The sequence below is a fragment of the Pieris rapae genome, chromosome 10, assembly GCF_905147795.1.
Source record: "Pieris rapae chromosome 10, ilPieRapa1.1, whole genome shotgun sequence".
Taxonomy (NCBI): Eukaryota; Metazoa; Arthropoda; class Insecta; order Lepidoptera; family Pieridae; genus Pieris; species Pieris rapae.
Window position 1 is genome coordinate 1,465,281 of NC_059518.1, and position 16,043 is coordinate 1,481,323.

The 16,043-nt window shown below is 32.4% G+C and overlaps 1 protein-coding gene across 3 annotated transcripts; it reads left to right on the top strand.

Moving 5' to 3' along the window:
• Positions 1 to 2,670: 2,670 nt before the first annotated feature.
• LOC110999072 (protein FAM13A) lies at positions 2,671 to 15,935 on the top strand. Of its 3 annotated transcripts, none has more exons than XM_022267961.2 (12): positions 2,671 to 2,800; positions 4,556 to 5,112; positions 5,210 to 5,290; positions 5,588 to 5,851; positions 7,036 to 7,201; positions 7,403 to 7,545; positions 7,919 to 8,200; positions 9,554 to 9,778; positions 9,932 to 10,039; positions 10,262 to 10,441; positions 10,698 to 10,817; positions 15,583 to 15,935. In XM_022267961.2, exons 3-12 carry the CDS (start codon positions 5,270 to 5,272, stop codon positions 15,595 to 15,597), a joined length of 1,524 nt encoding a protein of 507 aa, XP_022123653.2. In that variant the 5' UTR covers positions 2,671 to 2,800; positions 4,556 to 5,112; positions 5,210 to 5,269; the 3' UTR covers positions 15,598 to 15,935. The 3 variants fall into 3 exon arrangements, with proteins under 3 accessions (XP_022123653.2, XP_022123652.2, XP_045485728.1); XM_022267960.2 differs by lacking the exon at positions 15,583 to 15,935 and adding an exon at positions 13,994 to 14,788; XM_045629772.1 differs by lacking the exon at positions 15,583 to 15,935 and having other exon boundaries at positions 10,698 to 14,788.
• The last annotated feature ends 108 nt before the right edge of the window (positions 15,936 to 16,043 follow it).

A 16,043-nucleotide genomic window follows, 5' to 3' on the forward strand; every position in this document is an offset into this window, starting at 1 on the left:
CACATAAATTATTCGAAAGATAAAAGTTCCGATTAAGATAAAAATTCCGTCGTGAAACGCAAAAATACTGTTTCTCCTACAAATAAGTAACAAATAGCTTATTTGGAACTTATCCGGATATTGTGAAACAGGCCCTAAGTCTGTAAAAATATTTATATATAACCTACATAGTAAGTATCAAATTTTGATGTATATTTATGTATCAAACTGTTTTACTGTTTAATATTTTTATCAAAGATAATTCACAATATTGAAGACTATATTTGAGTAATATCACATCTTATCAAAGTAGTTTCTCGAGGTTTTCGCAACAATTTCAATAGAAATAACAAAATATAGACGTGTCCGTTATTAAAAATATATTTATTTTTAATGGAGACACGAATTCTACACTATCTACGAATATGTTAACGTAACAAAATCTAATCAATTTATTCAACCAGTTTCATCAGACAAAGTTTTTCAAACTGACTAAAATCGTATCAAATAGCAAATATAAATTAAAAAAGCAAAAAACAACCCCAATTAATCGCCAAATAAAGTTATCGTTTGAAACTAACAGACAAAACATTCTTTAACAAGTTCAAGCCCACGGCTTATCAAGGCGGTCAATATTATAGAATATCTATTATTGTCGTTCCCCAGACACTTGTATTGCGAGACATTAGAACAATAGCCTTTTATATAATAATCGTTAGCGTTACATAATAACAGGAAATAAGACACGGCGATAGATATCTTTGTTTCCTGTGTTTGTATTTGATTTAAGTATACATAAATAAAATCGACGATATTAAAGAAAAAAATTTGAGAACAACAATTTCGACTGTAATTAATGTTAAAAGCTTTCATTATACAAAGATTTGAAAATCTCTTTACGATAACCGACAAAGACATAGAAGTAACATATTACTAACGAAACATTCAAAGTAATAAACAAATAAAATGATATATTTTTTTTTAATTTTTAGCCTTAAATTATTTCCTGATCCCCTTATTTAATCTATGTGTTAGTAAATATTTTTAACAGTTAAAGGCCTCCTCCAAGACTTGCCATCTTTCTCTATCCAATCGAAATAACCAAATAACAAAAAAAAATATTGGAAAAAATAAGTGATCTTACACACTTAAAATGAAAATTATTGAAGTATTTAATGTGTGCCTTGTGGTAGTATACCCCGGCTCAGCGTTAAGCTATGGAGCAGACGTATTTCACAGCGCTGGTAATTCTACCAGACACCACGACAGTAAGTTTGCGCCTCAGACGAAAAAATAAAAAGAATGTAATAAACTATATTACAAAAAAAAATAGTAGTAAAAATTAACAGTGTAAATAAAACATGTAGAAAATATTTATTCACCGTTTAATAAGTGACTCAATGAAATGCGCCTGGTGAATTATGTTGCGCAAATGTGTTCGCTTTTCTAAATAAAAATCTCCGATGCCATACGCTTGTGTAGGTAATTATTAAGAAAACGTAAGGTCATGAAAAGCTTAAAAATTCAGCTCTTAGCTGCGCCGGCCGGCTTCAAGGCGTGTACTTCCATTGTTTACGAATTTAGTGTTGTTCATAGGTTGTCGATGTTTTAAAAAAATGTTAATTTTTTATTGACATAAGAAAACTTATTTTACTACTATCATGATTAATCTAGTGAAAAAGCAGGAATTATTAGTCCAACTCTGTTATCGTAGAACAAATAGTACAAAATCTAGGTTTAAATAAGTTTATTCTCATTCAAAACATACATATATCAATTACTTGAAAAAACATTTATTTATTTATTTCGTAATCCAACAGCTAACATAAATTATATATGTAATTACAAACAAATACACTGAAAATATAACCAAAGACGAAATACATCATACATTTTACTACAAAAAGGTTCTTAGATTTAGAAAAGGGAACAAAAAAAACAAAAAGTATTCAATATATTTATTTAACAAAGCCTGATTTGGTTGTGTTGTGTGATGGTGTTAAAAGTGTGGGTAGGTATGTACGTGATGGTGCGTATGTGGGGCGTGATCATGATGCAGGTGATTTTGCGCTATAGATATTCTTAATACACTTATTAACCACAATAATATATTGTGATATATATATAATAATATAGATACCACAATATATTACACATATATATAATCGGTTCCACTTCTAATATTTTTCGTATATCTAGATAGATAGTTTTAAATGTTTGCTTCAAAGTAAATTTAATGCTAGTGTGTATTTGTTTATTAATTTAGAGTCGATGTCACGTTTGTGGGAGTAAGAGTGTAAGATTTGTAGAACCTGAGGGTTGTTGAGTTAACAAGTTGCAGCGAACATCTGTATAAATAAATGCGATTTTACTAAAGAATTGTATAAAGTCATTTGAACTGTTTTTGGAAAAAATCTAGCAACTTTACAAAGTGCACCCGCCATAGCTAATTAAAATTTGATATAATATATATATATAGGTTAGGTTAGGTTAAGCATATCAAAAACCAAATTCCAAATATAAGCGATACATTTGATACATAACTAAATCCTATATCGCGTTACTTCATAAACAAAATACTCGTTGAACGAGTTAAAACATCACAATACAACATGCAATGACCTTCAAGAATGCATTTTTATCGATATTTCCCTCCGTCAGTACGACACTAGAACAACGACGCAGCCCGCCCAACATTTCAGTGTTTCTCGTTTGGCGCTAGAGAGCAGTCATTTTCCGCCGCCATTTTCTCTGCGACGCCATAGTGTTACATTTCCTTGTTTTCTTTTACAATTTTCTTTTAAAATAACTGTTTCAACCGGTAAGTTGTTATTTAATTTCGTTGTTATAAGTGTGAATTGTAGTCTCGCTTTTTAATATCAAGGACATTTTCCGTCGTTCACAGTCTTTGATCTTTTTCCGCCTAATTTCAAGGGTGTCGAATGAACGAATTGTGAAGGTTTTCAATTCATTCACATTGTAATACTCAGTTGTGTATAGGTATTGCATAAGGCTACAATATACAAACAAAAAGCAATTCAAATTAATGTGTTGATTAAATTGTATATAAAATTCGTGTCGCTAAGTTACTGAATATCATTTATTGTATAGACGTAAAGTAAAATAATTGAATTGTATTTTGCACCTGTGATTTGGTTTTTTCATTAGAGATATAGTAATATTTAATTAAATTAAGAGTTTTCTCCGGTATGAGATTTTCCGCTAAAGACACGCCCACAGCGATCAGCGAACTCAGGGAAATCGGGTCAAATGCATCTTCACCCTGTTTACATAACATATTATTATTAGTTTCTTCAATATTTGCACGATGTTGAAGTTATTATTAGCCCCTCTTTAAAGTAGTAGACGATTTAATTAAATGAACTTCTGACTACAAAATATATACAATTTGTGATATCATTATCATATTTAGACTTTTTTAACCATATGCATTTTATTCTGCATTTCCATTAAATGTTATTTTCCATGAGTTGAATATATTTTCACAAAAATTATAATGAAAGCAAAGTCAAAATCATATGCCATATACAGTACAACTATGGTAACAGGACAGGACACAAATCCAATATACTATTCATAAATGGGGTATTAGAAATTCAATGGGATTTTGTGGTTCGACGTGCATCAAAAGAAATTGGAGATATTCTTTAAATATGGAATTAATTCTGTCTTAAAACTATTGCAACATTTATACGAAGAATTCTGAAAGAATTGTCAACGTTCAGTATTGACAATTATTTCCGTCAGACTTTCTATGGACGTCTATTGGGTTTTATGAAGGTTGATTTGATTTCCACAGATTATTAGAGTTTAAATTATTTAAAAAAGTCTTTCTAAGCTTGACAGTAAATAACGTTTTTTTAATAACTTTATAAGTTTTATATATGATTGTTTTTAAATGTAATAGTAGGCAAACGGGCAGGAGGCTCATCAGAGATGTTAAGTGATACTGCCGCACTGCGTTGTCGGCCTTTAAAGAATCGGTTTTTTTATCTTAAAGCGCCCTAAGTCGGTTCGGAATTACTTCAGTGGTCAGATGGTTCCACAAAGTGGTGGTGCGCGGCAAAAACTACCTCTCTGTGGCGGCCTCATTTATCTTCTACGCTATTATGTCGCAACAACACAATTACATTTTTGCGACGTTTATATATAAAACAATTGTTTTGTCAACATATATATCGAATCATTACAAAACATTCCTTTAAACCACAGACTATAAATATAATTTAATTATAAGCAATCTTACAGCTTATATACATATTATAAAACAAAACGCTAAGACAATACATAAAGCCAAAACAGATTACATATATTTATTGATTAATATAATTATATGAAACAAAATTACTATACATTAATCGACAAAATACATTTAAAAACTTTAGAAAACTGAATTTTAAATTTTGAAACAAATAGTACTTAACATTTCAAATTACTACTTAAACAAAATCAGAGAGAGATAAAACATCTTATACCTATCACATCTTTTTTGGTGAGGTGGAAAATATTAATATCCTGATAATTGGTGTCATAGATGTATATAATGTTGTTTCAGATTCCATAAGTGAAAACAGTACCGCGATGTCTACCACAATAGATGAGAATTGAAAAGCTTATACTAGAAGCAAGTACCGTACATCAAGAATGTCCAAAGCGATTTTCTTGAGGCATTAGGAGCTAGAAGGCTCTTTACAACCCTCCTGAACTATCAATGCTAAATTACAGGCTTGTCTCAACGCACTTCTTGAAGCAGCCATAGTTTGTTGAGACCGTGCGAACTTTATCGACTGCAAGAGTCGTACCAGTATGTGTCGGGACCGAGATATGACGAGGCAGAGTTGTGAAATTATTAAATAGACTGCTGTGGTTGACAGTATCTGTATTAGTAAATAGTATACCCGTCAAAACGGCGTTCGTTTCCGGGCTACCGTTTCGTTTTGTTTCTTTCATTTTGTTTTACATTAAAGGATAAATCATAGGCTGGTTGTGTAGTGATTGGTTGTGGATCATACGGCTGGCCCGCGCCCGGGCTTAATAGTCGTGGCAAGCCGACACCGGGACAACATTTCCAGAATTCTCAACTCCATAGTGGGCGCTGCCAGATACTGCATTGTAAGTATTACGCATGAGTTAGGTAAACTCAATTGGCTTCATACAGTGCCGATACACGTCCATACAATATACATTAGTTTTGGGTATCATTTTTCAGAAACACATTTCGGCCGATTACTTTTGGAAATTGGGGATTTAGTTTCGAGGGTAGAACAAGATGGTACTGTTGGAAATTCAGGTACTAAGTAGGCTGGGGTATTTTTTGTATTAGTAGTTTTTACACGACATCTTTGATCAACATTTAGCTTATATTCGCTTTGGCTAAAACGGTTTATTAGAGTTATTTTTCATTAATCTATAAAATATCGCGATGTAAAGGTTAGCTTAGTACACTTAGAACGCGCTTTAGGCCAAACAACTGAATACACGTTTATGTACTACGCTATACACCTAACGATCATGCCACAGACTCTCATTACATAAAGCATATGTCAAGCTTGTCACGAATCACTAACACCAACATCAACATATGTAGGGTTTCGGCCAAGCATCCGATCGTTCGAGCGACCGTCGCATTGTTATATCAAACGGGTGGCGTGCGCAGTGCTGTGAACAGGATCACGAGGGGAGAGAGAGGGAGGATATGGCTGCCCCCGAGTGTGAAAGAGAGGCCCGCAAGCGACGCGAGCGCCGGGACTCTGGATGTGCTCACGAGCGCAAAGAAAGAAGACCACACAGCGAAGAGCGGCTCCCACCACCGCCGCCGCCGCCACCTCTTCATGATTACAATCGACTCGAGGTATACTAGAATGTCCATCAGCGCATATTTCTTTTTGAATAAGTTACAGATAATATTTTTTTTTTGGGTTTGTTCTTTTGTTTATTATTGCTTCAAATATTATAAACAAACTATACGTACAGAAAACATTAAAGATTTTAACCTTGGTGCCTAAAGTCATACGTGCCTACGTCATAGTACAAATTTTGACTTCCTTATAAACTTAAAATTAAAAAATAATCTATAAATGAATTGAAACATTACAACAAACTGAGAGAATTTTTAATACCATATATATAATATTATATCTATAGAAGCCAAGCAATCTTATTCCAGGTTAATAATAATAATAAATCATTTATTTAAAAGTGGTACATTTATATCGATCAAAAATAGAACTCCGCAAGCAGCCACACAGAAAATGGGCATGCAAATGTCTCGTTAATTTTCTAAGTCATTTTAAAGGTACCCTCGTAATTTTGGGGTGTCATATTAAGATTTGCGGGTAAATAATTAATTCTGGGAACAATATATGAGGTTGATCTCTTCGCCGTATACATTATTTGCGCGGACTTCCCTAAGTTTGTACGAAGTTTGAGTAGGTTTGAATTATTTACAGTTGGAATTTGCTACATTCGCGGTTTTACTAATTTAGTTAGTTTAGTAGACCAATCAAAGAGGAAATCCGAAGACTGGCAGCTAAATACAAAGAGCGGTTAGTGTCACCTGAACGAACTGTCTCGCCAACTCACCATAGAACAGTATGTGGGATGACTAAAGCGTCACCATATTCCAGAGCTAGAAGACAGGCAGAAGATCTAGACAGAAGATGAGTTTCCAACGGGAAACGACTCCACATGACAGCACCACAGAACAGATTCGCTCATAGTCATAGGGCCAATCGCAAATACCCCGCAGAAAAAGAAGTAAAATAAAAAAAAAACTTCCATTAATTTAATTTTAATGGATCAATTGAAAACCTTATAATTTCAGTATTTAATGATTTTAAAAAGATCGTTTACTTTCATCTGCCTACGTTGGGTCTTCAGATAAGCATAACTGGATTTTATTGAGATGAAAATCAAATTCATTTCTTATAAAATAATATTCAAGCTGGCTACGAACTGTTAGCAAGACAGCCAAGGATTTAATAGTTATGGTATATTAACAAAACTGGCTTTCTAAAGATCTTCGTTCACTTCCAGTCCGAACGCCGTGCAGAAAGGCTGTCTCGCGCACGCAGACCACAGTTCGGCAAAAGACGGCGCGCGCCCCGTCTCCCGCGGCAGCCCAAAGAAAATGATCACCCAGACGACACTCGCAGCGGAACACCCCCACATTTTGAATACGTTGTCCAACAGAAACCAGAATGTATGTACTGTTAAATATTCCAACTGCAAACAGTAACTGTAGTTAAATAGCAAAGCCCAAAGGATAGCTCGTTCATCTTCTAAACGCAAAGTACTTCTTAAAGCTTAACTACATATTGTTTAGTTTATTAAAAATGGATGCCTGACTTAAACATTTTATGTTTATTAATAAATATTTAAATATGCTATAACGTGTTTAAAGTGTATGAAGAAATCCTACCGGCATCCCAAACACAGACTTACTATTGTGAGGAACCTGGGTTTAGTAGGCGCGACGAACGGAGCGTCCCACCTCGTCGCACGCAAGCCAGCCCTGACAGACGGCTGGAGAAGATTAACAAAAAGGTAATATGGTTTTTATTATATAAATGAGTACCTATCTATTTTCAGTATGGAACTTTATAGATAAAGATTAAATGTAGAAGAGAGCGCCGAATAATTACACGATAATATATTATGTTTATAGTGAATTTATTCATATAAACACTCCAGCAACCTACTACATGTAATTAAATAATAATAGCACTATGTTAGTAACGATTAGATTTTGTTTCTTGATCATATTCCAGTACAAAACAATAATATATACAAAAAGAGAACACATAAATTCACGCTGGTGCTATGGTTTTTACTTGTCATTTAGGTAAAGTTATTATCTTGAACATAAGATCCAAAACGCTGACGTTATGGTAATAAATTGGTAAAACGATTTTTCTAGATCGCCGTTTTAAAAAAGACAATTTTCAAATACGAAAACGACTTCGAAACACAAAATGGACGTGCAATATCTCCCGGCGAACGAATGACCGATGTTCAATACAATCGAATGCTGGAGACGCTTCGACGCCTGCAAGCAGAAAAGCGCTGCATCAAATCGGATCCCGTAGAGTACGCGCTGAAAGTTCAAGCAGCTAAATTGCAAAAGGAAAGAGATGAGAAGCTGGACGCAGCGCTAAGAAGCGATAAGCCAATGGGGGATATTGTTAGGGACATTGAAGAGGTAAGTTTTGGCAGATTTGTGTTTTATTAAGGTTATGCGCAGTTTTGGCTTTCTGACTTGTATCGTCAGGATATTTAATCCCTTAGAGGCGACGGAGTTTTCATTATATATACGCATTTAAGACGCACTTAAGCATAGGCTAATAAAGATATCGCTAATAAAGATTTTAAATATTAAAAGTTTTACATCAATAATAATATTAGTTATAAATCATAATTCTATTTAAACCAATCTAATATAAATATCTATATAATAATATAATTATACATATAAATGGGAGGGAAAAATTTATTTTTTAAAGTTATTTGTTTAGAAATACTTAGTATATTACTTTAAAGTTACAAATCACAAACTATACCCAAAATATTTATATTTTTGATTTATCAGTAGAACAAATTTGTTTGAAAATAGCTGGTGACGGTTTCAAATAAGAATGAAAGTCTTTTTCACGTTTTTTTTATTTTCTACTAGTGAAATTTCGCGCAGTTTCTGAAAACGGGACAATATTGCATCCCACAGTTCATTTCGGGGACACCTTAATTATAAAAAGGAACAATCCAGGGACAAAAAAATAATACAATGAATTTATGTTTCGTTTTAAATTCATAGTTCATTTTTCATAATTCATTATTCCTATAATATATTCTCATAGAGGAAACTTAAACATTTTAGCGTCATTCAGTTTAACATTAAATTCACGTTTTGGCACAATAATGTTTTGTATGAAGGTTAATTTATTTAACTTATGCCAAATAGCATCTTATTGACTTTCACTGAAGTCACCTTGGCATATATAGAACGCGATTTCCGCAACAAATTCAGATGTGATTTATTTATTTTCCATAAATATAAAATTACAAGAGAGAGAAAGATATCATCTAAAGTTTTATTTGTTTTAACATCGCCTTATTTTAACTATAAATAAATGTAGGATAGGTCAAGATGTTTCTTGCGCAATGCATGTACGTACATAATAATTTCAACTTGCTGATGGCAAGACGCCAACTTTGCGGTGAAATAATTTCGGACCATCTACATCACTGTGGTATATATTAGTCATTTATTTATAAGGCATATTGTTATTTATTACATTTATAGTTTGTTTTATTTTATAAGATTATTTAACGCAGTATAATGATTATGCGTTCGAATCTCAGCTGTGCATGTATGGACTTTTCTCGCTGTGGGAATAGTTTAATTCGAGGAATACATCGCGAGGAAACTGGCACGCTGTTGTACCAAAAGTCGATCGTCAGATACAGATGACTGATCATCTACTTGCTTATTAGTACAAATGATTATGAAACACAGACGCAGTTGTAGTTCATTTTGGTTCATTTTGATCAATTCCAGTGGATCGAAGGCTGTCGCCAAGCAGCGGGTAGAGCAGCCATACCCGAGTCGTCTTGGACGTCAGCACAGCTTGCAGCAGAAAAGGCGTGTGTTCAAAGAGCCTTATTACGCCTAGAGGCGGCTAGAGGCAGGCCGGCAGCCAACACTGCGGAACGCGGTGCCGCCAGACATTTATATGAACGATACAGAGCTGTCAAACGAAACCTGCAAACTAGATCTGATAATGTAAGTTATTATAGTTATTAAACACTTGATTGTACAATTCAAATAAACATTGAACAGGGACGACTGAGAATATTTTCCAGGCAGGTTTAAGAGCAATGATTTATGCAAAGAATTTAATTGTCATAAACTAATAAAACTGTTCAATTCTTTCAGATGGGAACAAATGGTGAATTAGCGACAATTCACGAACATGAAACAATGCTGTTTACGAGTGTTGACAGTTCCAGTGATTCCCAGGAGAAACCATCTGATTCTTCACAGGTATACATGTTCACTAATAATGTAAATACCATTGATTTGGTACATATTTGTAACGATTTCAAAAATGATTATATTTTTCTTTTATTTATATTTTTCATGATTTTATTTTCCCAAAATGGTTACTGTATATTATACTTCATTTGGTTTCTAAGCCGAAAATAAATATATGTATTATTATTTTTTTTATATTTTTTTTTATAAATATATGTATTGAAATTATAGGAAACGACTGAAACACCCCTTCAGTCACCCCCCAGTCGAGACATAATGGAGGAGATGCCTTCCTCCACTTCTTCAGCGAAGTCGGCCACGAGTGAGGAGACTCCCTCCAATGAGGGACTCCATTTCCTCGGACTAGAAGACCTGGCACGAGCTCTAAGTGAAGCTAAAACGCAGAAATGCGTAAGTTTTTAACTAATTTGTTTGATTTAACTCGCTAATAGACACTCCTGGTTAGTGATTCAAATATTTGGATCGCATATACCAAGGATTCTATAAGGGCTTTAATTCAACATCACACCTTTAGGAGCCAAGCATGAACATTGAACATACCACATTTCTTTGGGCTTCCTTTGCGTCCACTGGAACTTCCTCGTAACTTAAACAGCCTGCTAAACATAACATGATGTTGATGCATCAAATTTTTGTAAACTTGCAGGTCCTACGTCGAACGATAAAAGAATATGAGTTCAACTTCGAGGTGCAGAACAGCAGAAAAGTGCAAAGAGATGACAAGAAGGGAAGAGAGGAAGACTATCAACGATATAAAGCAATAAAGGCGCGTATTAAATTATTAAATGCACTTATTAATAAGCAGAAAGCTCTACAACAATTTTAAATAATGTAAATATCGACGTTTTTATAGCAAAAATTCTTTGTTAGTAGAATCATTGGTAAAGATTCAATATACAATTGTCAATATAATTTCCCGAATACTGAATGTGAGTCGATTGTCAGGAGCTTTGTATGAAATTCAAATTATTTTCTAATCGTCATATCTGTCATAGTTTCAGTAGACAGCGATTTCAAATCAAGTGGCTATAAATGACACGTGTCAAATCACATATCTGCCAACTTTTTTCTGTATTTTCGGCAACATGCTATGCCTAGAGAATTATTTGTAACCAATGACAATAAATGTCATGTGTCAACTGTTATCTCTGTAAAAATGAACACAGAATATATTTAATCAATTGCTACACCTGACCTAATTTTCAGGTGACTAAGACAGTATCTAATACGATTTTTATTAATTACTTATTTTTCACTTTTAAGTAGTTTTATGCTTTTAACATTACAATGAATATCGGAACTTAATGTCTTGAAGTAAATTTGAGATATCAAAATATATTTGTAGAATAAGTGCCACACGACAAAATATCGTATGTTCTTATAACTATAATGTTTTATTTGTCAATTTGTAAATAAGTACCTATGGCATAAATAGCTTGTAAAACTTCAGTTTCAAGCTTAACAATAATCTTCTATGAAATAGGAGTAGGTTAATTACCATTTGAATTTAGCATCATAAACATTATTTCAGCCGAATTATTACATTTGTTTATGTACATTAATCATTCTTGACGTGGCCCGTAAAATAAATTGATATTAATGAATATTCTATATCTCGCCAACGTTAATTACGTAATACATAGTCGATTGTACAATCAAGCGACAACTTATTTCTAGCAAATAACACATTGTAATAATCTATGCTGTCATAATATAAAGGTGAAAATTCTATAATTTTTTTGATATAACAGTTCCGTTTTCACTAACTCTATTCATACTTACTTTGATCAAGTAAGATGTGATTGATATCAAATTACCTTACCGTAAAACCAGTTTTATGTTTTCCCGTAGTATACACATCTGATCTGAAACGTCTTTCAGGTGCGTTATAGTCTATGAAATCGTCTTAATCGTTGACGTTGTACTGTTATGATTTACTGGTTAAATCTTAATTTATCACATAATATAACTAGACAGTTCCAAATAGTAATATAGTAAAAATTTTGTTTGTACAATTAATGTACCTTCTAGTAACCCTTAGAGATATGGTATTTCATACTAATTTATATTATAAGTAATAAAAAACTAACGTGACCTTCATTCTGGATATGTGTGTAAACATACACCCCAAATAAAATAGTAATTTATCAATAAAAAACAATCTTTGAGAACTATATTTGCGACGGAGAGCTAACAAATAAAGCTAAATTCCTTAAATAAGGCAATATATTAACGAAGAAAATAATATCGCCTATTTATTTAATATTTTCATAAATTATGTAATTTTAGTTTGTTGTCTACATCTTTATAAAATAAAGCTATTCGTTATATAAAAACGATTCACAGAAAATATTGCCCTATTAAACAAATCGTAACACTAAAAAGTATTGTAAATATTTCTAAGCAATGGAAAATGCGCGCGATTAAACCTGATGTTTAGGTAAATATTAGAAAAAGCCACGTTTTAATAATGTTATAGTTATACGGCCTTATAAAACGTGAACTGAAGGGAATGTTTCTATGGTAACGGAATCTTAGGTCCACGTCTTATAACTAAGCCGAGAGGTTATATAAAAAATTGAAAACTGACAAACAACGTGGCTGGGAAGTGCCCAGTTTTTATCAGCTCAGTTATAAGTAAATACAAATCATGGATAGTAATCGGACTAACGGAATTGTAAAATTTCGTAAGCATTAATATTTTTTCAAATTTGACAACATTATGTTAACTATTAGCCCTCGCGATGTCGTTTCACCTGAATATGTTTTTGACTTACTTTTTCAGTAGCATATGGAAAGTTTTGGCATTGCTTGTGGTTGCTAAAACCTAACTACCAAATCAAACTTAATTTTTATTTTATTTCAATGTTTCTCTCCATTATAAAACTCAGAGGTTAATGAATAAATAAAGAAAATACTCTGATTGGTCCAACCGTAATCAGTTTTTGCGCATAGCGACATATTTTGCGTCAGATTTTTATTTATATTTATATTGATTATACAACGTGGGACGTGCCCATTTTTTGTCACGCATTTTTTACGTTAATGTTTATAAACCGGACGTATTATTATTTTACGTAAACCCTGATGAAATTAACTATTACCTAGTAATTGTTCAATATGCGTTGTTCAAAATGGCACCGGGTCGGTCCGGTGGGGCGATCTTGGACCACTTTATATGTTCTATTTTTATTCGCAATAATGCAGGTCATACAAAAAATTACCTTTCTCATAGGTTCTCTTGCGTTTCATTATTAAGCAAACTGCATATTTTGTAAGCTATATTCATGGTTATTTTTGTTAGAGGCACTTGTATTAAAATAGTATTTTTTAAGTTTGTTATATTGTCTATCTAACACGATGTAAAAAGTAATAGTTGTAGTCAATTAGAGATCAGAGTTTATCTTTGCTTCATAGCTAGATGTTTTAGTTGAATTTTCGATAACCTATTATGATAATGACACACCATACTTTCCTTATCATTCTAGCAAACTTCTAATGATAGTGACATAACAGGCAAAAGTTATAAATTAAATACTTTGGATAACAAAGTATATAATGAATTAAAAATACTATTTATTTATTTTATTAAAAGCAAGAAAATAAACTAAAAGGTAATTTTCTGTTTTTAAATTTTGTTATTTTTATTTTTATATTAAATCTTGTAAATTTTACGATGAGACGACGGCGCCATATTGTCTGTGTCTAAGATGAGATTTGGTATACCTATCTGAAAGAAAAACTAATGAATGCAATAGTCGACAACAATATTATAATATGTATTCAGATTTTTTTGGAAAAATAGGCCTTGCTTAACAGTATTATTTGAAAATGATAGATGTCTTTACAATACCAACGGTTCTTATTGTCTTTGTAGCAAATAAAAAATAACAATGAATACTTCGTTCGCGATAATAATGGGTGAAGTATTTTTTACCGTAGCACACTTTCGACAAAATGCTACGAGATTTCGTAGCTGATCTACACGCCTGCAACGAAAGCCAGCAAACAATCGTGTGATTTAGGGCGAGGACTTGTTTCTTAAATATGTATATAATTCCTTCCTAATATTCATTTATAATTACCTCACAGAGGTAACATTTTCCTGCGTATTATTTGAGCTTAGAAATAAGTGATTAGCTGTGATTTATTATAAAATCCCTTGTAAGACAAGTGTAGTAGTTTTATTTAGATTTTATAACGTGTTTCTTGTCCTAGACACAAATTTATTTTTCCTAACACATTGTATTACTTTTTTGTTATATAGAGTTTTAGTTCACTTTGAGACACAGAGAAACTATAAATGAATATGTGTTTAAAAATCAAGCATCGAACATGACAAAATATAAAGATTTTGTGACAACCCTGCTATAAATAATACCTGGAGTTCAATAGTCACACTTTTCATGGCCTTTTAAAGGTTTGCTAAGGAGTTTTGTACTGTGAATATGACGTAGAGTAAATGCTTATATTTGTAATTGTAAGAACCGATTTTTCTATAACGTAGATTAAGTAAACGTCTTTATTAATAACACAATTTAGGTGTAGTGTGTAGACAGTTTAGCTAAATGCAGGTAATTATACTTCTGAAAGATCGTTTCTTACATTAAATTAACTTATGTACAACCAATCGAAAAACAGTTGTATTCAAATTGATCTTACATAATGTTATCGTGACAATTAGCGTCTTTACTATATTAATATTATTGGACGTTTTAAATAAAGAATGATTTAACAGTGTTTTGTTATACTTTAGTATGTATTATCATTTTATTTATTTCCTTTGATTTTACAAAGTTTTTGGTTCGCATGTTATTTTATATACATCTTAGCGTTCATAAATACAAATAATGGGATAATAATACATTTAAAATTATACAACTTTTCATCCACTTTTTTTAAATAACATTAAAGTGTTTTATATGAGCTTGAGGCGCACATGCCATAGACAATTTCGATTTATCTTGAAAATGTTAGCTTTTGAAGACAACTGACTATATTTCAGTGTTACCTGTTTTAGAGAAATATAAGAAGACCCAGTTACTCATAATGTTTCGCAAATTGTTTAGGGGTCATGGTCAATCATCTTACGAGTAGATAACGTTATCTTTGCACATATTCCGTTATATTGTTACCGGTCGAATTAGCATCTTACAATATTTTTTAACTCAAAGAATTTTTTTTTATCCGTAATTATAATATTACAGATACAAATATGACTGTAACCACATATTAGTTTACTTAAATTTCTGAACAGTTTAAGTCAATTAATTAAACATACACCATGCCTGCATTAGTTAATTCTGACTCTTTCTAAGCAATATTATATTTCAATCTTAATATATATAAATCTCCTGTCACGATGTTTGTCCGCGATGGACTCGTAAACTACCGAACCGATATCCATCAAATTTGCACACCGTTTGCAATCTGGCCCAACTTAAGAGATAGGATAGCTTAGATCTTTAATTATAGTCGCAATTTTATTTTATTGCAAATTATTTGTTTATTATTTGTTACAATTCTTACAGATGGAGCTGTGTTAAAAGTACCAACGTTTCACATAAGCTTTGCCTTTCAGATCAGTTCTCCTACAGTTTTCCATGAATAGCTTACTACTATGTAATATAACTGCTAGTACACTATATAAATATACACTATTAAGGAGTAGATTCGGCCTAGTGGCCTATGTGTTCTCATCTATGTGTTTCATCTCTGAGACGGTTCAAACCCCGCTGTGCAACGATGTACTTTTTATGTACGCTTATACTTAGGGTAGACCCGAAAAAGGTCTATGACGTGTGTCAGGCCCAGAACGCTGATCACCAACTTGCCTGTTTGAAAAATATGATCATGGAACGGATACAGAAATCTAAGACGGACGTAAGTTTTTTTTTAATATTTCTTGTAAGTTAATATCTTAAAACTAGCAGACTCAAAAAATACAATATTTGCGAGAAGTGATAACAAATAATTATTGAACAGTATTTCC